The following is a 25139-nucleotide window of genomic DNA, read 5'->3' on the forward strand; positions in this document are numbered from 1 at the left end:
TAATGAGGTGGACCTGTCAGAGAGGCCCTGCTAAGACAGAACATGCTACAGCCACCAAACTTAAGATGCAAAAGACTCTGATGGGAGAAGTGACCAGTGACAGCACCATAGAGCTCAAGTGCTAATTAGGGCAGTGATTTCATATGGCTCTGAACAGAAAAGTTTGATTAAACCTAACAGTGGCTGAGGCAGTCTGGGTGTTTCAGTGTCAGTACATTCTTCCTGTCTGGACCAACTGTTCTGGTGCCTACTTCTGTATTATCTAAAAGCAGCAGGTAGATTTTCATAGTGGATTTATCATCTTTTCCTGCAAAGAAGATGCTTTGTGTTTTTAAAAGAATATACATTTTGCCTTTTTATGGTGGGGAAATGAGTATTAGTTATGTTAGTCCCTCAGCTGGTAGAACCAATGTAGAACAAGTGATCTACATTGATTGAGAAAAGAAAATACGTGCAATTGTCTGCTTTTGTTCTGCATTTTATCTCCCTTTGGTCACCAATTTTACTTTGAAGAGACATTACTGTGTAAGCAGCCAGCATTAGGGCATACTTTCAAACCTCAAGAAGTATTTTGAACAAACAGAATTCAGCTCTGCAAGCTTGGGCTAACATTTTGCTGCCTACGAGAACTGTGTTATGATCCAGATTATACCTAGTCACTACTGGAATTTTATGCAAGAATCGGCCAAACTCAAACCCCTTCAATACTACTCTGTCTTCTGCTCTAAATCTGTTGTGAATGAATGTCCTTAGATCTTCAACAACTCCTGCAGTACTCAAGATCTTGATATTTTTCTTTGTGAATCATAATCAGAGGCAATGTTTCATCTTTGACAAGATCCAGTGGAACTTCAGTTGGAGGTAATAGGATTGATTTTTTGGAACAAGATTTCAATTTCAAATTTGTTAGTAGAAAGTAACTGTCACCATTGAGAGTATTATTAATTACACTAAAGCAAGAAAGCTATACACATAATTTCCTATCATGAAATATTTCTTCACTAAATGAAGCAGAAGTTACCAAGCTTTACAAATGAAATTCAGTATTCTTCAGCCAGCCAAGAATGTGCCTGATATTTTTAAAAAGGTAGCCCTCAAAAGCATCACAAGAAGCATACTTAAAAGTACACGTAATTTACAAGTATTGTGATTGTAGATGCATGATTGGCACTTCTTTCCCCAGTGGTTAACTGCATATATGGACACCTCATCTGCATGAACAGTTATGACAAATTAAGATGCAAAAAAAAATATTAGCATGTTTGGAAATCAGATGCTGTTGTTAGGGAAAACAGTGCTGTGCATCCACCGTTCTCATCCAGTTTTATGAGTGGGGTCATTTTAGTCATGTTTTGCTGCAGGTGTTTTTACAATATGTACTTAAAAATGTATGTTTTTTAAAAAGGACAGAATTTTTAGAATATGAATCCACATTTTGTTTATATAATTATTAGCACTTTGACAGTGTAACCCATAGGCTTGCCACTTGTGCATTACAAAAGGAAGGGAGAAATGAGAATGAGCAAATGGGAGGAGAGAATTTCCAACTGACATAATATGTTCTGATACAAACAACTGATCTGTAGGAAGACAGAAGCAGCAATGCTTGTTTTCTATAGGGCTGGAGCAGAAGTACAGAGAGGACTGAGTTGCACAGCAGTACTGGTCATACCTACAACAGTCTGAATGTTTGATCCATTCTGTCCCTGAAGTTGTCTTACAAACAGTATGAATGTAGCACAGGAAATTGGGAGAAATCTTACACGTGTCTTTCCAATCGCATTTTTGAGCAGTTCAAATGTAACAGGAACTGACATGCTGCTGGATGCAGCTCTATACCTGGTGAACTTGTGCCAGTGCCACCTCTAGCCTTGCTGCTTTTTTAACGTATCCAGTCTTAGTGATAGCTTGTTTAGGTTTTGGAGCTTTAATCTTGACCTGGGTGACAGCATCTGGGAGAGATGCTTCCAATTCACAGAGTCCTAAGAAATACAAACAGTGATTAAATAATGGAGTGGTGGGTAGAGAATTTGAGGTTTGTTCATATTTTAACTAAATATGTCATAGAAACTAAGTCTTCCAAAATGCCTTACCTGCAAAGGTGTTAAGATAGAAGTTTTTTAACACGTAACGTTCAGAATGGTTGTCTGGAAAATAACCAATTCTAGACAAAGGAGCGTATGGTTGTGATGCAAAGTCAATATACTCTTTGATGATATCTCGTCTCTCCAGCTTCCCCATTACATTCTTCCTCTTAGCTATCAGTTTCCTGAGCACTGGAAAAGAAATACAAATGTGAAAAAGTTCTTCATACAAATCATTCTAAACCAGCCATATCTTTGGAAATTCACAAGAGCTTTTTCTAGTTAATATAAAAACATTATCTGTTTGACCAGAACAAATGCTGGCCATGCATATCGATATTGTGGATGCAACCTTTTTCATCTTGAATAAATACTGCAACCTTGTGAAAATAGAAATGCCTTGTCTGAAAACTAAGTGTCATACTGCTCTCTCCCATTTTTCAAACTTACTCAATGAAGTGTCACCCTGAATCTTTTTCATTTTCTCTTCTTTAGCTTTCTGATGATTTTGCCAGTGGGCATCCAAGCGCTTGGCAACCAGCTCATTCCGATTCTCCTCTTGCCTCCAGAGCAGCTTCTTTAAGACTTCCAGTCGAACCTTCTGTAACCTGCAAAGAAAGGCCAGGTATGACCTACTGTATTCTGCAGTGTTCTGTGCAATGCTGTCATCATCAAATACTACACACCAACTAATTTACATGTAGTTCATACTGTATATCTTCTATTTAATCTTTCATTTTAACCAGTGAGTTTAGTACTGGTAAAAAGTACTGTGGCAGCGCTGTTTTATATTAAATCTAACAAATACATCGCTTCCCAAAATCAGGGGATTTGCACAGAAATGAAAGACTTGCACCTTTCAGCCAATCCCCTAAATCTTCTTGTTCCTTTTCTATTTGGCCAACAATTTCAAGAAATAAACTTTGATTCCTACTTTTCTATTTCCTGTTCTCTAAAGGCCCATTCCTTCCTCTCCATATCCTCCATCATTTTCCTCCTCTTCTCAATATTTGAGGCACTGTCCATGGCTGGAAGAGTTGCTTCCCAAGCACGTTTTTCCCGGGCGCGTTCAATCATCTCCACCTCAGCTAGTCCTGCTGGTAGACCATGACCTTAGAGGGACAAGAAACAGTAGCTCCTTAGGAGAATGGTGAATCCAGCAAATAACCACCAACAAAAAGTATTAGAGGGCTGGATGGGCACAAGCTCACGTTAAACACAAAAAGAACTGTCCACAACCTGAAGTACATGCTTCTAAGGCCAGTAAAATTTTACAGTATGAGGAATGGTAGGACCTGCATTTGCTGTGGCTTAGCTGACATTAACACTAGCACTTCATTCCTCTACTGCAGGCGGCAAAGGAGGAAAAGCTTTTCTAAGAAAGCACTTTCTGAGAATGAGCACTTCCTTTGGCATGTCCAGTGTCCATCATTATCAGAGGTGGAACAGTGGGAGATGAGGATCACAGGTATATTCTGGGGCAGCAGTGTTCATACTGTTTTTTACTGATGTTTAACTCAGAACAGGTGAAGAATGGTAGGTGAATGGAAAAAATGCTCCTAGTTCATATTTGTAAAACATACAAACTTTCCATATTGAGTAATACCAAAACTCTTTATAAAGTACCCCAGAACAGCGCTATTAAGTAAGAAAATACCATACCTATTTAAAAAAATAGATAAAATACTGTGCCCCAAGGGAAGACAACAAAGGCCTTCCAAAGCTGGCAACAGACTTGAAACCTGACATTGAAAAAACAAAGAACCTCCTGCTAAAGAGATGATATAATTGCTATAATTTATCTCAGTTTCCCAACTCACCCCAAGTGAGTGTAGCAAGTGTCAGAAGTTCAGGGACTGAGCCACTAGGAACTACATATTCTGGGGAATAGGGATCCGTCTGGGCTTCACCATCTCTGTAATCTGTTTGTGTGCCCAAAGTTCGTAACCTGGGACTAAAGACCTTGCTGTCTCCTATATGTGAATGAACATAGGGCTCTGTCCTAAAAAGAGATGCACGATGGAAGAATATTAGTCACATTCATTTAAAAAAGCAACAACAAACAAAACAGAAACACTAAGTCGAAGGTAGGATATCCAAACGTGTTTGTGCTCCCATTGATTTACATTGATTAACTCCATTGTCTTTAGTAAAAGCAGACTGAGGCACACAGTCTTTGTAACCTCCCTCCTTATGTAAACAATCCAGAAATCTTGTTTCAGCTCTCACAAATTATCATCACATGCAAGTCTTCCCCATGTATGCATTCTAAAACATTGCTTTTAATGGGCAAAAGAAGTAACTAATGGTTGAGTGTTAGAAGAAGTAGGACTGCTTCAATTTAGCTTACATAATTCTCTTTCCAACAATTCCAGAACGAAAATTCAATTTTGATCTAAGCATGTGCAATGTCCATGACTCCACTAGGAAATGAGTCTTCTTAGGTCTCCTCAAAATTTGATCCCCACTGAAAACATCATCAGACTCCTTCATGAATGTTCTACATCACTGAACAGTATTGCAACTATCACAGACAGTTTAATAAAATATCAAAGATTTTCCAATAATATTGCTGTAGGGAAGAATCTTCCTTGCATTGGTATCTCTACTAGTACTCAGACACACTTGGCTTTCTGTTTCAGGCCACATAATCATAACACATTTGAGGCACATGTCCTTTACACAAAGTACTACTCATGTATAGCAAGCAAGTTCTGACACAAGTCACCTGTTTCGTCAGGAATTCTCAATGGTGAACAAAATCTTACCTCTTTAACAAGTTTTCCTGTTGGTTCATTATGAAAAATATTGTACACCAGCTAGTTCCCCAACCTTTTTCTGGTGAGATGTGACCCATTACAACAGTAATGTTCCAGAACTCACTACTTACTGTGCCATTGAATAAGAAATATTTAGTGGAAGCGGCTTATAAGAAGTGATGAGAGGTCTGAAAGAGAGAGAATGCAAATGTAAGACAACAACCATGAGCATAAAAGATCATTGAGGTTTAGAAAAAACTGCAGTCCACAAATTTTAATGGAGTTACACTGATTTTTCCATATCTCAGATTCTGTAGTTGCATGTTTATGAACTGTGCCTTAATATTAAGTAAATCTTTCACGGCTAAGGAGTAACAGAGAAAGTTTCACCGGTATGTCTGTGTGTTCTTCTGTCAAAGCAGAAAGTGGAACTGCAAAACAAGGCAATAATTAAAAGAAGCTAGGTTTGAGTGTGTTCACAACATTTTGTGTATGCTTCACTGATTAGTTTACTTTTTTCCACTCTGGGTTTTTGAGAGGGTTTTTTTTCTTATAACTTCTTGAAGTAAGTCCTGAAATGAATTCCTACCGTCAGCTGCTAAGGTAAGCTGGGTTGAACTTATCTAATTTGATTGCTTTTTTTTTTTTTTCTGTATTTTCTGAATTATCTTGAAAGTAATATGGGATCAATGACATTATTAATAATTCCTTCTTAGGCATTCTTATAGTTTGCATATTGCAGTTCACTATCATTTTCCCTTAGCCTTTGAGAGACTTTAATTTCAAATTACAAAAGATAGCATCATCTTTGTCCTTCTGTTGTTGTTGTTAAAGGATCCATAAAGAACTTCAGTTTATTAAGCTTGGAATTTTTTTTTATATTTAAAGTGGACCTATTGCTGATAGCTGCTGTCTATAATAGCGAAAGTGATTCAAAGAATATGTGACTAAGTTGACAAAGTTTATACGCTAGCTGTTGGTTCAGATCTTGAGTCCATTGGTGACCTGCAGTGTCACTCGGGAAGGAGCAGAGCAGCTCTGCAATGGAGGACATCGATGAAAAGTTAATCGTGGATTCCCTTTGCTGCCTTTCTGTTACTGGCAGAAACTGGGAGTTAAAAGGTTCCTTCTTAAGAAGGCACCTCTGCAGGAGTCTGGAGAGCTGCAAGGGCTTTGTGAGCATCTTCTTCCTTTGTGTAAGAGGATCTACAGCACAGAGCTTTCTACAAATAATTAAGTACAGAATGCTTGGTATAACTGCTTATATGGTAACTCATTATCTGAGTCTAAAACCTGGATGATTTTAAACTAGCTAGTGTGAATACTGATAGCAGGTCAGCAAATGCAGTAGGGAGCTAAAGAACAGGCTAACTAGCTAAGGGCTTAGTGAGGAAGTTAGTATGAAGAATCAGGATGGGTTTGCAATCTTTACAGGCTGCCTAGCTGTTGCTACCTAGCTCATTTTAAACTAAGTATGCTACCTTGAGCTGTAGTTTAAGTATATACCAAGGTGAGAAGGCACCATGTGAAGTAACACATATTAACAGCTTTGCTTGAACATTATCTGAAAAATTCTGGCATAGCATGAATTTAAAATGACCTCATGATTAAAGATTTGGTTACTATTTAGATTTTCCATAGCAGCAATCGAACTGACACAAAGGACTGAAAGAAATAAGGCTCTGGCATTTATTTAGGTGCTTTTTAAACAGCACAAAAGCAGGTTTCTGAACTTCAAATCAGGTCATTCCTTACCGTGCAAAATACTTGTAGCGATTCCTTCCACTAACTTCAGGATCTTCATACACAATCTGAGGTATCTGAAGAGAAGATCGAGCTCTAAAAGCCAAAGTATGGGGTATCATTTAAGTACATTCAGAGCAGTTCTCATCTTTTTGCTATGCCCTTCTTATTTTTTAATTATCTTTCTACTTTTTTGACACTTCATATATATCTCTCATTAGGTGTGAGCAAGAAATGGTCGTTTGCTGCCTTTAATAAAACTTTCTTACGTGCCTGTCATGAAGAGCATTTGCCAGTTGTAAATGCCTGACCTTGTTAACTATTTTTGTTGGGAGTGGGGGAAGCAAGCGCATTTCCTTAAGAGTAAAAAAACTTTCCATAACAGAAAATCTGTGTAAAGGAGTAGAATGAACAAAGGGGCAGACTTTCGCTTTCTACTTTTCAAAAGTAGCTGAAGAGATTTTGAGTAAATGTAAAATATTTTAGAATCAGCAATTTCAATCTGAATGCTCCAATAAAGGACTAAAATAAGGATGACCATGTTAATGTTTCAAAAACCTGTGCTGCAACAACCATATCTTTTGCAAGAACAGTCTGTCTTCATTTTTTGCCCCATTTTTGAATTTAAAGTAGGCAGACTGTTTAAGTTTTTCCCTAGAACATCTTTGAGCCTTTTATTTTAAAGCTTATTTTAATGAGGTAGACCTCATTAAGGTAGTCAGTGAGACAATGGGTAGAATTGAGTCCTTTGAAAGCTATGCATCAGGACTCCTATTTGATCTCACAATCACTTTATCCTCCAGTCTTACTCTCTTCTCAACCTGCAAGGTGGTTAAGACAAGAAACAGAAGTTCTTTTTTAAAAACAAACCAAAACCAAAAGCCCATACCATGCCACCGAGGTAAGTAATTTCCTTAAGCTATATATATATATATATATGGCAAGTCCTGAAGGTCATTTTTTGTAGGACCATTTTTTGGGTGGCTTTTAAGAAACCTGACCTCAGGACTGTGGGTGCTGGAACTCGTTGCTATTGCCTAATTTTAAATACAGAGATATATTTACAGAGACACAATTAACAATACATAACATTGCTTGACAGCTGGGATCGAACCAGAGGATTCCATGCTGAGATCGCTTGTCTTCAAAGACCTCATCTAAGCCCTGCAAGATGCACTCTGGAACTTCGTGCGCCACTGTATGGCCACCTATTACAGCAAAGCCTACAGAGATATGCTTCATTAACCTCCCGTGACATACAATTTACTGCCAAGGTAAGTTTAAAGACATCTCTTCCCAGTGCTTTCAGCCCTGTCATTTAACAAAAGAGAGGAAAATGTTTTGGGATGCAGTGCAGTAATCTGAGATACTTGCTTAGCACTAATCAACCTGTTATTGTGAAGTTGTGTTTGTAATTCAAATGAGATAATGGAGCTGATGGCTAGTTCTACTAGCTGACTCTTCACATATCAGGCTGTTGCTCCATCCAGATGGGTTTATGTTTCATTCAGCACAGGTGGGCACTTATTCTTATGATCTAACTTTATTAGCATAAGCTGTTCATCCTATTATGGTACAGTTATAGGCACAATGGGAACCCAGTGAAACAGCCCTTTTTATTCCACAGATCCTGCCTCTTGCATGTCCTTGACTTATATTTGCTGACTTTGCTGAAATAAATGGGCATTTATTCCTGGTAACCTTGCAGAGGCAATGCAACTGCCGAGAAGACAGCTGGGAAATATGCTATCTTCTGTATCAGCAACAGTGTCAATCCATGCAGGTTGAAACAGAGGGGATGGATTTCTCTTTTTTTTTGTTAATTACAAGACATTTTGCAAATACATGTTGTTGAAATGTAAATCAATTTTAAAGCAGTGCAGGTGTCAAATTAGTTCTGGTTACAGAATAACAGTCAAAATAGAAAAAGCCACTGAGGTTTTCATTTGCTGGGGACAGTGTGAAATGCTGAAAATAATAGTAAAAAAAAAAAAAGGCTCAAAAATTCTTATTTTATTATGAAAATTAGAATAATATGCTTTCAAAACTGAACAAAACCAGGTGCTGTATCACCCTGAAACCATCTTTGATTACTGTCTGGCATGCGATGGAACTCGGCTACCAGCAACCCCAGAGCACACATCATCTGAAAAGCCTGTGGTCTACAGTTAGCTTGCTAATGCATCAAAAACCTCTGTAAACAACTAGGCTGATGCCTGCAATCTTGAATACAGCTACTAGGGGATTCAAAGAACACATGGTGTGGCAAAACACACAGAAGTTTGGTTTTTAACATCTGCAGAATCAGAAGCCCAAATTGTGATGCCTGGAGAAAGTTTAACTAAGACACCCCTGCACTAAAAATGTGGTGTCCTGGTTCAGGCCTTGTACACCCATGAATAAGCAACAAAAGCAGTCTAACCAGCTGCAACTGCGCTGGTTAAAACCTGCACTGGACTAAAAAGAAACAGCTCCTGCTGAAGTAACACACATGAGTCATTGAAGTCAAGTTCATAACTTATCTGATCTTTAAGACTGAAATAACTCTCTTCCCTTCCCCAGCAACCTCTGCAAAGTGGATAACACAAGAGATGAAGAAATGTGCAACATCCACCCTGTAAGAAACAGATGGGCAACCATACTCCACAACAGCTGCAATCTCTTCATTTCAAGGGAAATGTAAGTAGGAGCAAATTGCAGTCATCTCCACTTCAGTGTGCATGGGGTTTTGTTGGGTTTGTTTGTATGGGTTTTTGAAATCATCCATAGAACACTTACGCAGCAAGCTGCTGAAGAGCCACCAGGCGATGCTGAGCACTCCCTTTCCGTCTTTGGTCAATAAATGAAGGTACTGGATCTTTGCCTTCCAACCACACACCATAGCTTGGGAAATGGATCAAGGTTCTAAACATACTTCTGAGCACTGGTGCCTTTACCTAATGTTTGTATGGACACAAAGAAGAGTGGCAGTGATTAAGTGATTTCAAACAGCAGTGAAGAGATCAGAATTTCAGCTTGCTGTGATTTACACAACTACACATTTGAGATGGGGAAAGAAGCAGGCATACATATGTTAATGATGTCAGCTGGTTAGATGGTACTTCTCAAGATGTGGAGCATACCAGACTAGCAGCAGACACACAGATATGTCTTGTGGCCATTTTCCAGTGCCAAGCTTACACTTAAAATTGAGGATCTAATGGTTCGTTACATAAAAATGTTAGTGTGCAGTAACTGTGAATGCGCAGTGATGTGAGCTTCCAGCACATTACCCCATGTAGCTTCCTCCTGTTTTGTTTGCTCTGGAAATGAAGTAACATATTCCACTTATTTTATACTGTAACAATTTTAGCCTGTGTTAAAAATACCTGCATGGGAGTTAGCAAACAAAAATGATCACATTAAAAATCCACACCCTTCCTTCTAAGTACTTATTTCCCTGGGTAGATATGCCTTAAATCTCCAGATTTATTATTGCAAATAAATCTTTGCAATCATGACTCAAGTAGAAGTGATGTAGCTATACTGGCTTGAGCTTCTTTAAAGCCTGAAATCAGATTTGAACTGTGAATCACCCCTTTTATTTCATCTGGTGCTAACCTGGATGGGGTAGTAGTGACTGACTACACTAACTCACCAGAGTGTAAGAGAATGTCAGATGATGAAGATTTGGACTCCCAACTATGTCCAGCTGCTTGCTGTGCGTGAGACTGCATTTTTGTTTCATTTCTCTTCAAAGGGAATTCAACCTCAGGACTTTGGAAAACCCTACAAACTAGTATTATCCCAAACTCTGTCCACTCATTTTGTGAACCTATACATTAAGAATTCAAAGTTGCACTGTTTTGAATTGCACATTGTGCCCTTGCCGATTCATATGCTTAAACCATGTTTCACGCAAGTCAGAGTCTGTCACCATACCCATCCACAACATCACACCTGGGACATGACATTAGTGACAGTATGCCACCTCACTTTGTCTGGCCTTCAGTGTTAACACAGCAATACTCTTGCAAGTATCTCTGTAATGACAGGTAATGTTTCCAGCTCTAGGTGTGTATCTTTCTACAGAGAGGCAGACAAACAAACTGTTGTTTTTTTTTTCATGTAGACGTAGGAAAGAGACTGAGATAATAGGGTAAGAGACATCCAGAAGTACTCTTAAAAAATGTTCCTTGACTCCATTAATGGAAAGCTGCTCGTGGATTTTCTCCTCACTGTACAGCAATGCAGTTTCAGAGCTCAGAGCATCCTGCCTTGCAGGCTCAGTCAAGTGCACAGCTTCAAGAGGACTCTGTTTAAAATCCAATTCATTATGCAGTTGTACCAAGTCTGTTTTCCTTTGGCATTCTACCTATATGCAGCCTGTCCAGCCATCAATCACTGCTGTCTAATCGTGCGACTGCAACTCCCAGAGACACGCCCTAACTGGTTTTAAACTAACTAGGGTGAATACTGATAGCAGGGCAGCAAAAGCAGTAGGGAGCTAACAGTGGGCTAATTAAGGGCTTAGTGAGGAAGATAATATGAATTAGGATGGGTGTGCAACCTTTACAGGCTACCTAGCTGTTACTACCTAGTTCACTTTAAACTAAGTATGCTACCTTGAGCTGCAGTTTAAGTATATTCCAAGGTAAGGAGGAAACATGTGAAGTAACACATTTTAACAGCTCTGCTTGAACAACAGTCCAATTCTTTTTTAGATCTTAGTAACAGCTGCTGCTAACAGCATTTGGAGATAATCTATTATAAATCATAGAATTACAGAATCATAAAACAGTTTGGGTTGGGAAGGACCTTAAGATCACCTAGTTCCAGCTCCCTGCCATGGGCAAGGATGCCTCACACTAGACCATACCGCCCGAGGCTCTGTCCAAACTGGCCTTGAACACTGCCAGGGATGGAGCATTCACAACTTCCCTGGGCAACCTGTGCCAGTGCCTCACCGCCCTTAAGGTAAAGAATTTCTTCCTGAACCTCCCGTTTCAGTCTGAACCCATCACCCCTTGTCCTATTGCTACAGTTCCTGATGAAGAGTCCCTCTCTAGCATCCTTGTAGCCACCTCCAGACAACAGAAGCTGCCCTGAGGTCTCCACGCAGCCTTCTCTTCTCCAGGCTGCACATCCCGACTTTCTCAGCCGGTCTTCATACGGGAGGTGCTCCATCCCCCTGATTGTGGCCTCCTCTGGACTTGCTCCAACAGCTCCATGTCCTTATGTTGAGGACACTAGAACTGCACAGTGCTGCAAGTGGGGTCTCACAAGAGCAGAGGGGCAGGATCACCTCCTTTGATCTGCTGGTCAGGCTGGTCACACCACTGACACACAATTTAGGAAATTACTCAGGACATGGAACTGGGCATTTCCAGGCTGCTGCTGCAGAGTCACCCTAGGCCAGGGGATGTGGTAAATCCCTGCATTAAGTCTTGTTTTAGATAAAACTGCTTCCTTTGCTTTGTATTTTGGTTTTAAAGGGGCAGCTTAGAACTGAGTTTCTACCCATGTATATATGCATATACACAGAAATAAAAGGTGCACAAGTGAGCTATCTTTGGCTAACACCTACCACTTTATCACCAACAAGGGCATTTGACTTCGAATGATCCTTCTTACTTGACAGTGTGTATGGAGGGTCTGAAAGATAAGTGAACAAATGGAACTAGTTACATATTTGAGGAATCTGTGTGAACGGTCAGGCTCCACTTCCACCTTTAAAAGTCTGTAAAAAAGACAGTATAAAACAAACTAGGAAAGAAAAAAATGAAATACATGTCTGCATACCAAAGAAATTCCACCATCATACAAAGTAAGCCTCAGAGCTGAAATACTGCTGTTCTGTAGAACAAGAGCATGACCAAAGAAAAATGTTTCTTTGGAATCACTTAAACAGAAAGTGAAGACATTACACAGAAGGAACACAGAAGTAAGCAAGCACTGTAATGAGTGGAAATGCACTGTAAACGATGCTTCCCTCCAGCATAAAGAACTAGTGTTGGCTTTCCCCCAGCTCGCAGGTGTTCTATAGTCCCAAGACTCTCCTCGCCTCTGGTACGTTACTGCTGCCAACCCCAAGGCTTTACCGCTGTACAGCTCTGCCCGGCTCCGCCCTCCCGTTCCAACCCCTCTTTCCCGACCCAGCTCGTTGCCGGTCGGCCAGCGACAACCCCGGGGCCAGCTCTGACCGCGAACCTCATCTTACGGCCCGGGAAGAGCGAGGGGCCTGCTCGGGCAGACCAGCCGCCTCACGACCTTCCCGCCACCACCCCCAGCACACAACACCCCGCGCCGGGGAGCTGGACGCGGCCTCCCTCTCTGCGGAGCTTCCCCCGCCCCGTGGGCTGCAGACAGGGCAGGGGGCGCGGGTGAAGCCACTGTCCCTCCGGGCCGGACCCGGTACCGTAGGGGTAATAGAGGGTCCGACCGGAGGCCATTTGTCGGCCGTCCCCAAGGTGCTGGGCCTGCAAAGCGCCGGTCACCGCGCGGCTCATGGCGCCTCCGGCTGCGGTTCCCATGGCGACCGGCGGGCGGGGCCGGGGAATGACACACACCCTACGGCGGGGAATGACTGTGAAGGCCGGCGCTCCCCTTCTGCACTGGTGGCTGCTCGGGTCTTTCCCCGGGGACGGCTTCACCCCACGGGTTTTCTACCGCCGCTTCCTGCGGATCCCGGGGTCTGTGACTCCCCTGCGGGCACCAAGACCTCTTAGGCGGCGGGGCCTGCCCGCCTCCATCTTGTGCTACTGCAGGCGGGGCGGGGAGGGAGCCGACGGTGCCCGGCGTTCCCCTACCCCGGCGTGGACAGTGGAGGCGCAGGTGTTCATGCTCTCCACATGAGAAGCTGCGGAGAGCCCGTGTCCTGGGCTTCACAGTGAAGCTGGTGTGGGGCGGCTTGTCTGTCCTTTGAGGAGGATGGGGAATGGTCGACGGGGAGGAGTGGAGGAAACAGGGTGGAGGTGTGTTTGCTGTGATGCTCTCCGGTTCCCCTGGGCCCTCAGTGCTTAAGGAGAGAAGATTCCAGGGAGACCTTACTGCAGCCTTTCAATTCTTAAAAGCGGCCTGTAAGAAAGACGGGGAGAGACTTTTTAGCAGGGTCTGTTGTGACAGGACGAGGGGTGATGGTTTTAAACTGAAAGAGGCTGGATGTGAGGAAGAAATTCTTTACCATGTTGGTGATAAAACACTGGCACAGGTTGCCCAGAGAGGTGGTGGATGCTCCATCCCCGGAGACATTCAAGACCAGGCTGGATGTGGTTCTGGGCAACCTGATCTAGTTGAAGATGTCCCTGCTCATTGCAGAGGGTTTGCACTAGGGGAGCTTTGAGGGTCCCTTCCAACCCAAACCGTTCTGTGAAAAGCTGTTTAGCAATTGGGGATTGGATTTAGGCCTAAATATTCTTATTCCTGGCTTTGCTTGTCACTGCTTATGACTTCTGCTGCCATAAACTGGTGAAAATAGGTTTGTTACCTACCAGCCCAGAGAGGCTGCAGGTGGTTTTGCATTTGTAAAGTGCCTTGAGAGCCCTGCACAAAGCATTACAAAATAGTATCGTGCTTCAAAAAACGTTCCTGTTTTTGCAAGGAGGAGGTCACCATCTTCTATGAGGAACAAAGTTGGAACTTCTTTATGCTGTTAAAACAGGAGGGGCTAACGCTTTTGTCAGCCTAAGGAGATCTGGAAGCAGTGGTGCAAGACTTCTTTTGGAATAGGACATAAAAAGCAGAATTCCAAGTGGGCCCTCTCCTCTGCCTGTACTCTTGAAGCAGGTCCCTCATGTTAGTTATTTTGTGTATAAAACTCTGTATATCAGAGAATTATTCACAGCTTTTCATGCCTGACATAAAATTTGGCCCCTCAGTGCTCATCACAGGAGAGCAATGTGCAGGCTGTGGTTCCAAACTCCTTGGCTCTGCCAGTTTATACATAGACATTTAATTCAACTTTGAATGTTGGTTTACTTCTTAAAGGCCCATCACTTGTTTGAAGCAACAGCTTCTTTCAGTGTAGGTCGATGGAGTATTTGGATGTGGGTCTGAACTAAGGAATGCTGTTACAGCTTTGTGGCTGAATGACATCTGCAGGATGCTACTTTCCACAGTGCCCTAAGGATACTCAGCAGGCTGTAAAGACTCTCATTTTACTGAAGAACTTTACAGTGTAATACCTTATTATAATTATCGACAGTAAAAGTCATTTTTTAACAGAGTTGCCCAGAATTTCTCATGATTGAGTTTTCCTTTTTTGTATCTCATTCATTAGAACTCTGTAATTTCCATGCTGCAATTTTTCCATGCTGGACATCTGCCTTGACATAATGAGGTGTGTAAACTGTCCCTTGGCCAAAAAATTATTCTTTGTGGGCTCCACCCTCTCACATTTTTCCCATTTAAGAGTTGACTGGATGCAGGTGGCCTGGACTTCCATCTTTCTGATGAGGGAAGCCTGATTTGACATCTGATTTGACGTCTGATATGATGAAGCCTTGGGTGGCATGGTTTAGTGTGAGGTGTCCCTGCCCATGGCACGGGGGTTGGAACTGGATGATCTTAAGGTCCTTTCCAACTCTAACTATTCTGTGATTCTATGATTCTGGGAAGGAACTCAGTGGAAACCAGGTGGAGAAGAACAACAGAATAATTACATGAACAGAGTACAACAAAATGCCAGGGCGTAGCATCACAGATGAGTGCTCTCTGGAGTTGTGGAAGACCAAAAGCTGTAGTCCCACTATTAACTTTAACTGCATTAAATTGGACTCAATGTTAGTTGCTACCTTCTTTGTTCACTATAAGCTGCCTGGCCCCACTGCCTCTGATCTATTGGTGTCGCAGCTGAAAGACTATGTGGGGAATTATTTTGGGAGACTGATGTGGCAGAAAACTACCCTGTCAGAAGAGGAAAGATTAAAGTTTTCAGGTCACTGCATAACTCCCTGAAGACTAATACTTATTCATGGGAGGTGGCAGGTATATGTGGCTGAGCTAAAAGCTCAAGGTTTAGGTTCATGGAGCTTGCTTAGATTAGATAGGGGGGCTGTTTGTGGAATACTGGCCTATTTTTAACGAACATTTCTGAGATACCTCTGAATGACAGATGTGAACAGCGAATGGCCTTACAAGTGTTGAAAGGTGTTATGATTATTGCTATCTTGAATGTTCTTTGCCTGAAGTCTTTATATTCCTGTGGAGCTGCAACTGGAGCAAAACCTGGCCAGGGCCCCTGACATGCTGGTGTGTGCTGTGGAATACACCGCAATGGTCAAGTGGTGAGGTTTGGTCTGAATTGGTCTTCTTGTTTGGTTGGTTGTTTATTTTTTAAATGCAGATCAGCCATTTCCAACAAAAAAGAAGCTCTTTGCTACAGTTTTCAAAGAACTTGACTGATGGGCTTTCCCCTCAGACCTGCAGCCATAGCATGATTTTTTGGGGTGTTTTTGGTTGGTTTCTTCCCAGTAATAGCTTTTCTAGAACAAGACTGTGTAACTGAGCTGGGGTGCTGTCTATCTGCTTTTATTTATAGCCACTTGGCTCTGAGGGGACTCCAGGTGCTCAGATGTATGAGCAAACTGTCCACACCTTTGGGAGTTACTGTGCAGTGACCGAGTGTAACTCTGCAGGAGTCACTCTGTGCCAGGACATGTTGAAAAACTGTGGTGAAGTGCACTAGTTCAGCTGCTCGTGAAAGAGCCTGAGCCAAATGCATTTTACCTCGCATTAACCTTGAGATAAGATGGTGTAATTTGCTTCAAGATGAATTACTGGTGCTCTGTTGAGGGACTTGTGATGACCTGCTGATGTGTTTGAACTGTAAAATCAGACAAAGTGGAAGATTTAGGCAAGGAGGGTGGGACTAGGCATTCCTTAAGGGCAGAATAGCTGGACAGAAAAGATGGATTGGATGTGAAAGTGCAGTTTTAGAGGAGAAATTTGGCTGGCTGAGCAAAGAAAAATTAGTAGAAGGGTGGTAGCAGTGTGCAGGGGAAGGAGGAAGAGACAAGGTGAGCAGCCGGTAAAGTGGAGCAGAAGTAATCTGGACAAGAAAATGAGAGGCCTAGATGTGGAGCTGAAAAAGTAGGGAGGGGTGTGGAAAGGCAGGATAGGAGGGGAGAAGGCAAAGAAGTTGAGCTAAACAGATGATGAGTCTACTTGTGTGTTCCTTCTGTCCTCCAAAGCCTGGGAGGGAACTGGGTTTCTTGAATGTGATTTCCCCCCTGCAATCCACGAGGACCTGTGAAACCCTTGGCAAGACGTAATCCATCTGGCTTTAGACTGAGTTATGCAGATGGTCCTCTTCTGCTCTGTGTCAAATGACAGCCATTTCCCATTTTTGCCACAGGATGTCACCATTTCTCCATGTGTGGTCCATCGCCGTCTAACCTGGGTGGCACCAGTTCAGCGCTTCTACTAAATGTGAAATGAGATCAAATTAATTTGGCCTTTGGACTCACCCAAGGTAAGCCCACACGGTTTACTAACTAAACAGCTCCTTCCAAAGGTGTGATTCAGAAAGAATGGGAAAGCAGCAGCACAAGGCTGCAGTCAGTGTGATTGCTGGGTTTTTAATCCAGAAGAAGGGGGCGTTCCTCCCAGCCCACGAGAAGAGGTGGTGAAGGAGAGTGGGGAAAAGAGGAGGATGAAGACGTGGTTGTTCTTGTGGCAGGAAGCTGAGATAAGCCTCCAGAAGGGGTGAGAAGACAGATGCTGTGAAATCTAATATTTTGTGGAGTGAGGCCTTATCTGTCTGCTGGGTTTTGGCTATAGTAAGGCATCTTATCTGTTGTAGAATACCTCACTTGTAACCTGCAACATCTTTTGTAAAAATGACCTTGGAGTACTGATGTGGTGAATAGAGCTTTGCCAAGGTCTTTGGTTTCTTTGTGCTGTTAGCTCTGCTAAGAGAAGCATTTTGGGAGACAACAGCTGAAAACAGATTAAAGTCTTTAAGGGGAGACCTGTTCTCTCTTACTTTGCATTTCTTAGTATGACTGCTGGCCCATTTTGAGTACTAAAAGCAATCTACAGATGAGAATAGCCTAAAAAGTCAAAGTTCAGAGAAAATACTCAGTGATCACAGTTAAAAGGATTTGCTTCAAAGCCTGCTGAAAGGTTTCAGTAATGGCTTTGAGCTGCACTTTTGTAAAAAAAGGCAGAATTAAGGACATTTTCAGCCCACGGTTCAGAGAAGTCCAGTTTGTGACAAAACCCCAAGTTTACTAATATTTCAGGCATCCTGTGAAGGCTATTCATATACTTAATTTCACTTGGATTCGATGAGCTTTGGATAAGTTTCTTAATGAACAGGGATGACATTTGGATGATTTGCTGGGCTGCAGTCAGGAATATTGTTTCCTACTTGCCTTGGTAGGAAAAGTATCTTGGATTGAATTCCTTAGGGAACTAGTGAATTCCTAGTGTTCGCATTCCTCCCGCGCAATACTCAGAGGAATAAATGGCAATGCCAACACGTTAGCTTGCAGCTTTCAAGTTTCAGTGTGTTAAGACATTTCTATTCAAAATTAACTTTACATTTCCTCTGTTCCTTGCTGATCAGTCAGTGGCTGAATCAGCAGAGGAGATGCTACATCGTAGTCAGAGCATAAGAGGTAAGAGAACAACATGAGGAACAACTGATGGAAGGGGAATATTACATTGGCTTAGCAGATAAGATTTTACCCATATTTCTGGTGTTGAACTTAAGATAAACTTGTATCTTCAAAGCAGTCCAACTACTTGCTCCTGAGATCTGGATGAGGAATGTGTTTATACCTGTGTCGTGATTGGATTCCATGTCTGCTTTTCCTGAGTTTGGGTCCAGCCTTATCTGTCAAATTTAAAAGTAAATAAATTAACAACTGTATTTGCTGGTAGCTGCCTGTTCAATGGGGAGAAGGAGGAAAGCCTAGTGACTGGGAAAAGGGAGTCCACGAGCAGGGAGGGAAGGAAGGAAGGCAAGAGGCAGCTGTAACTGAAGGAGCTTGAGGAGGGATGGGTAGATGTTTCAGTGAGTGGAGGGGCTTCCAGCAACCACTGACTTCCAGCTCTGGTGACAGCATGGAGGTTATAGAAACGACTAAGCTGTGAGAGGACAGTTCTTTCTTTAAAGAAAGGGCAATCCTAAAAACCATTTGAGGCTTGTTAATAGTCTGGATGGGAAGATGTGAATTGCTCTGTGTTTCTCAGCCTAGCCTGAGGAGAGGCCCTACTGAAGCACTGATCTCCCTAACGCTGGACTGGTGGGGAATGCTCAGCCTGCAGGGGTGCAGGGAAGGTTTTCTCACCAGCGATGGCCATCATAGCCTCACCAATCCATCCTGCTTCCCCCAGACTAGGCAGGGGGCCAGCATGATTAAGAGTGTCAAGGACTGTAGAGAGAAGTTTGTCTCATTGAGCCAAGGAGATCTCTCTACTCAGAAGCTCAGGAGTTCAGTAGCTAGGTTTTTACTGGCTGCTTGATGGAATGGTTTCTACTAAAGCCTGCAGTAGTGAAGGCTCAGCAGTTCAGCAGACAGGGAGACATGTAGTGTGTATTTATCTGGTCTGTCAAAAACTATGAAATGGAGTACCTTGCTGCTGACCTTTGCAGCATTTCTCTTCTCCTTCCTCTTTCTCCTATCGTTTGTCAAGTCTGGCTTCCAGCTATTTGGAAAACTTTTCCAGGGAGTGAATGCTTATATTTGCCTCAACTAAAGGGAGCACCAGGGATCTTGGATCTTCTGTGACCATTTTAGCCACTCTCTTCCTGGAAATTAAAGAGCTGGACAGAAGTTATAGAGACTCATTTTATATTACACTACATTCTTAATTCATCTTAAACAATTAGTGCAATATGATCTGAATCCTGCCTATTAAACCTTTCAAAACCATTGTATTTGCTTATCCTTAAATGCAGCCCACTAGACAGAGGTCTGCTGAGGGCCAGCACAGATCCAGGGACTTGGGGGAGACCTACCAGAAATAAAAGGGTGAAACAGCCGTGACAGGGCATTCAGGCCATGGGAAGATGGAGGCTGAACAAAACCATTTCAGGGATTGGCAGGGATGCATCACTATCACTTCCCTTGTGTAAGAAACAGCCAGTGCTGTCTTCAGTCTTGAGAGTTCCCCTGGCTTTCCCCTGTCGTTGCCCCCACCCACATTGCCCTTCTATACCACTTCCCAGTCTCAGATGGTGGAGAGTGAACAGAACACAGTACAGGATCTAGAGCACATCACTGATGTCTTGACATATCAACTGTGAGAGCACGATAGGAATTTGGCATCTAGCATGTTGGTCAGGAAACACCCCCTCTTTGATCGTAAGTAAGTCTTTGGAAGGACACCTAGGGGAATCAGACCTGAAAGAATCCATTCTGGGTTTTAAATAAGGGACTAGAGTAGTTGAAGTTAGTGATGAGCCTGTCCAGACAGGATGTGTTGAGTAAAATTTAGTGTTTGTTACACCGAGTGAGAACTAACCCAAGACACTGCACAGCATACTGTAGAGCATATTGAAAACTAGGGCAAAACAGTCAGGATATGGGCTTGAGGTGAAGGCTTAGTTGAACTCTTCTGCTATGTAGGTGACTTGTATTCCTATGTCATGTCTTGAAAAAGAATTGTACTCCAGCTATGTAATGTATTTAGGAAGATGTCATTGTAAATAGGCTGTCTTCGGAATTCCTCCACCTGCATATGAAGATGCTCTGATGTTTGATATCTGACTCTTAAGCATTTGGTTTATTTTAGGTGGGAATAAGGATTCTAAATATGTCCTTGATAAAGTGACAATAATGATTATTAGATTTACTTAGAAATCCTTCTCCTAGATCAATGAGAAGAAAAGCAGAAGAAATCTAGTGTAAATGAACTTGGTGTTCAAAGTTGAGACCTGGCTTGACCACTGATGTAAAACAAACAGCTTAAGAGTGAATTTTCTACATTATTTTGTAACTTTGTGAGTGACAGCTGCAGGGAGTCTGAACGGATGTCTAAATGGAGATATGTGATGTTGCAGCCTGGTTACAAGCAGCTTGCAGCACTGTACAGCATATGTCTTGATGCAGTATTTAAAAGGAGCGAGATGCTGGGATGTGAGCACGTAGAATTATGCAGCTGCAATCAGCAGCATCTCAAAAATGGAATGACTCATGCATTTGTAAATACTAATGATTCCTTCCAGGCTGCCAGTTAGCTCCCCCAGTTTGTTGTGAACGTTAAACTATTTTATGCAGTGGAGCTTCACATTTCATAAAACACAGTCAAGAGAGACTTGAAGAGATTCAAACAAGCCAGATTTGCTACAGACACAAACATCAAAATGGCATGCCACCAAGCAGAATAAAATGGTTAACAGCAGCAACACTTAGGGGGAAAAAAGGACAACTGGAATGTGTGGAGTGGAAAAGAAGTGAAATTGCTGCTTCTCAGTTGATTGACAGCTTAACACCATTTGCTGGAGCCGCACAAACACTGCCTGGTTTGCAGCAGAACTGATCAAGGTTAGAAGATTGTATTATGGAGCATTTTATGGAACTACAGTGAGGCATTTTTCTTCCATACACAGACAAGTAGACTTGGGTTCTGAATGACATTTCCTCTAATGCATACACACAGACTTTAGGTGGCATTTGATTTTGCGTGGTGACTAATTGGAGATCATCCATGCATGCATGTGGTGCTGCATATTAACAGTGGCACAGCTGTCTGGTTGCTTGGGGTCACATTCTGATCAGTTCTGACAATTCATAGAGGGTTGTGCAAAAGTTTGGAAGTCTTACTCCTTCAAGTCATGAGAAGTGAGAATGAAAGAGGGTTCCTGTTTGGAAAGAATTATACAGGCAGCTGTCTTGGTTAACTCTGCAGTTAAAAAAAGATAACTGAGGATAGCAAAACTTCCCCCTGTGTGACTAGTGTGTATCTTGTTCATGCCTGAACACTTCTAAACCTGGGGCTAATTTTTTTCTGATTTTTAACTGAAAACAGAGTCTGAGTGCAGCGGAGGCACAGTGTTACAGATTCATGTCTTCTGGAGAATTTGTGATGTTATTTTTCAAATGCAAGTTAGGATTTTCTGATTCCTGAGTTACTAAGCATAGAGACTGTCAGACAATACACACTTGTCTTCTTCAGCCATGCTCTTTTGTTGTGTTGGTAGCACACGCAGCCATTTGAGTACAAACACCTGGTCCTTCCTTCCCACCAGTCTGCGCAATGGGATCTACTCCAGAATGCTTGGATTTTCAAGGGTGTTTCCCCCATAGAAGGGAGCAGCTGAGGAAGCACTAAACTAAGCCCAGCCAGGCTTAAAACGTTCATCCAACATCAGCTGCTCCCTATCTGCATTGTGGGAAAGCTGACACATATCCAAAGGCTTGGCTGGTTTTGCCTCCAATGCATGTGGAACAGGCAGGTTACTTTGTGGCAGAGTTCAAAATTCCTTCTTTTGTCATGTTCCCGGGGAGCTTGCATGCTGAATTTGCAGTGTTGCATGCATGGCAAATCCATTATCTTTACTAGTGTGTTTGGATATGCTTTCAGCAGGCAGTGAAAGGAAAAGGCGTAACGAAAGTGATAGTGGTCATAGTCTTAGCATAAACTGTTGATGTGCAGAAAACAGTGTCTTGACTCTACTGTAAAAACCATGGTTTCTGAGCAAAAGCAAGCAGTGCAATTCTTTAAATTAGTTTTGCTGCAAATTTTGACTAGGCCAAGAGTTTCTGCTCTGCTTGTTGTTGTAAGAGAGTCTTTACACCCTAACCCTAACCCTAGGCCACAGAGTCCTGATCCCAGCATGAGATCCCAGAATTTTTGAGATGCTGTGTGCCGAGTCCTGCAATGTCAGATTAAGTTCGGGTTCTAAAGTGGAAAATGACTGCAATCTTGCAAACTACCTTCCACCTCCAGCCTCTGATGCTGTGAAGATGTGACCAAATTTCTGGCAAGAGATGGTCTGTTTGCAATACTAGTTTGTAGGGCATTCAAAGAGACAGAAATGCCTTAATAGTAATCTTCATTCTACACTTGTTTCTTTAAGGGCTTGCTTGCCAGTATGAAAGCAGACTCTTTCCATACAGCCTTTTGTGGGCTGTCTATCAGGAGGGGATGGTTCAGTCCTGTGGTACAGCATCTCTGCATGCAGTAGTCCTGAAATATGGAAATTTGCTTCTCAGCCTGGGAAGGGACTGCCACATCACTTCTTGAGGTGATTTTACCCCAGTGAGCCACTTGCCTTCACCTAAAGATGGAGTTTGAAGCTTAGAGGGGATGTAATTAATCACTTTAGAGTCTCTTCTATTGTGTACTAGACCAGAGCAAAGGCCCTTCTATCCCAGCACTGATTCTCTCTCAGGCCATACTGCTGAGCTGACAGTATTTGGTATACTTTGCAGCTGTTCAAAACCAAAAACTCTACGCTGTACTTGGGCAGTTAATATAATAGGCAACAGGGCCCTTTCAGGTCATCTTGTTCAGAGGTTTGAAGTCCTGTAACACAGGCAACTTCTTTGACAATTAAACACAACATATGGTTGTCTGGGCTGCTGGGGCGGTGGCTGTCTCCTGTTTATACTAAGACAAAGACAAAACTATCTCTCTAGACCAATATTAAACAGTTTCTTTTTTGCAAGTTGATAACGGGTTAGTGGTTCCCAGAATAGGCAGTGCATGAAAAAGATATCAAAATAGTTCTGTTTCACCACACAGATTTTCCACAGCTTCAGTTACCTTCTGTCATGGGTATCAGAAGTGTAAGAAATCTGGAAAACCCCAGACTGCTACCGTTAACTGTTAGTGATTGGGGTTTACCCTGCCTAACACTGAATGCAAGTATAGCTTTGAGGTTTCTTGAAAAGCATGTCCATTTGAGTCTAACAGACAAGTACTTCTTTTTTTGGACACCCATTCTTTTAGCGGTGTAACTGAAGGCAACGCAATGACTGCCATGCTACTGTGATGTTTATACATCATGAGTCACTGTTGGATGTTCTTGAATTCTGATAAAGGCCTGCATGGAACCCCATGAAACCCATGCCACTGGGCAGTGTAAGTGGGACTCCTTGAACCCCAGAGCTGTAAATGGCCAGTACTATCTGTAGTCTCGTAATTTCACACGTGGCACCAAGCTGCCAAGTGCCACGGTAGATTGAGGGTCTGTTTTTCATTATCTCTTTCACAGACCAAGATTTTCACTGAATCTCCTTTCCTAGGTACTAGACCTGACAATTTTTCCAGCACAGTAGCCTGCCCTTAGCTATTCCACTTTGATTGGTAGATAAATCTGTTCATCCTGACACATGCTCTTTAATATAGTTCTTCTGCCACTGTCAGCAGGCAGAGTACAAAAGGAAAACAAGAAGCACCAAGTTAACAATCAGTCCTTAGGCACAAGAATAAAATGTGTTTTGTTTGGTCTTTTCCTGGTTTCTACAGGCCAAATAGATGTCATTCAAACTCTCTCTTTAAATAAAAGATGTTAAATAAAAGATACAGTTCAGTTGCAGACTTGGGAAGCTCCCTTTGAGGATTTTTTTTCACTACAGACTTCCCCTCAGAGTTTGTGTTGCTGTCACTAGCCCTCAGCTGTTGGATAGTGGCCAGCAAATAAAGCTTTAGGAAGAAAAGACAAAGCTAGTTAATTTGAAAGAAAAACATGATTAATATGTTAAAAAACCCCTTGTACCAAGGCACCGTTTTGGAGAGCTGATGTGTGCTTTTCATAAGCTCCATCTTGAGGCATATTTGCGTGGATGTGGGAAAAGCATATTCTGGTCACCATATGCAACCTGTACATCTTCCAGTTCATGGCCTCACATGCTGAACCAGGAGGCTGTGTGTCTGAACAACCCTCTCAGCCAAAGGGGATGGCTGGGGACAGGCTACTGAGCTGAGCTTTGTGGGTAATTATGTGGGTGGCTAATTAGGTGAGTGTTACATGGCACCATTTCAGAAGTAGGATGGCGATCTCCTCAGAAGCATGTGTTTCATTGTCAGGCTGCCATTGTCAGGTGCCTTGATGGTGGAAACAGGAGAGACTCTTTTACCTGTGCAAGAAAAATGCGGAGCTTTGGATTTCTGGCAAAAGCGCTGGGTTTTGCCTCTTGTCTCTGGAATTCTATGTGAGAATGAGGGGATCGAAAAAGAATCCTTTCCTATCATTTACTCATTCAGGTAGCCCAAGTGAGTGATGTTGGCATTCACCTTGGTGACCCAGAGAAATAGAAAACCAAAATCTCAACAGAATGCTCTTGCTTCTGGCCTGGTTTATTGGAAGGGTAAGTACTGAAAAAAAAAAAATAGAAATCATTCTCTCTGTCTTGCCTAGGACTCCTGAAAACAGTGGAGCTGCTTGAGATTTCCTGCTTTGCAGGGCACCTTTCAATCTTTTACTTGACTGGAGTGTTCTGATCCCTAGGAGATATTTTGAGTTCCTAAGTTTTGCAGAGACTGAGAGCATGTAACCTGTTTTATAGGAGCTATTGCTATTTACTCTTCATCACTTCTGTGACTGACAAGTATGGAATCACCTGCCCATGAGATGTAAAAACCTCATCCTAAAAGTCATTTAGTATTTTCTGTCCCT

At 42.4% G+C, this 25139-nt stretch overlaps 1 protein-coding gene and 1 long non-coding RNA gene across 2 annotated transcripts in view; one reads left to right on the top strand and one right to left on the bottom strand.

The window, feature by feature from the left end:
* CFAP91 (cilia and flagella associated protein 91) overlaps window positions 1-13108 on the bottom strand; it is a 37206-nt gene extending 24098 nt beyond the window's left edge. The window contains exons 1-10 of the mRNA XM_061454236.1: window positions 12984-13108; window positions 12153-12220; window positions 9365-9522; window positions 6599-6682; window positions 4975-5031; window positions 3905-4086; window positions 3019-3196; window positions 2535-2692; window positions 2094-2276; window positions 1840-1982 (exon numbers count right to left, since the gene is read on the bottom strand). Coding sequence (XP_061310220.1) covers window positions 1840-1982; window positions 2094-2276; window positions 2535-2692; window positions 3019-3196; window positions 3905-4086; window positions 4975-5031; window positions 6599-6682; window positions 9365-9522; window positions 12153-12220; window positions 12984-13098 — 1326 coding nt within the window. The 5' untranslated portion in view covers window positions 13099-13108. The remainder of the gene's footprint in view (window positions 1-1839; window positions 1983-2093; window positions 2277-2534; window positions 2693-3018; window positions 3197-3904; window positions 4087-4974; window positions 5032-6598; window positions 6683-9364; window positions 9523-12152; window positions 12221-12983) is intronic.
* A 9401-nt stretch (window positions 13109-22509) lies between these two features.
* LOC133269676 (uncharacterized) lies at window positions 22510-25114 on the top strand. The gene is made up of 3 exons (XR_009743518.1): window positions 22510-22763; window positions 23264-23386; window positions 24732-25114. It is a non-coding gene; the product is annotated as an uncharacterized LOC133269676 (long non-coding RNA).
* Window positions 25115-25139: the final 25 nt, after the last annotated feature.

This window comes from Pezoporus flaviventris, unplaced genomic scaffold (assembly GCF_033815535.1).
Source record: "Pezoporus flaviventris isolate CSIRO_AGI_PZ_B2104156 unplaced genomic scaffold, CSIRO_AGI_Pfla_v1 ptg000015l, whole genome shotgun sequence".
In the NCBI taxonomy this organism is placed as follows: Eukaryota; Metazoa; Chordata; class Aves; order Psittaciformes; family Psittacidae; genus Pezoporus; species Pezoporus flaviventris.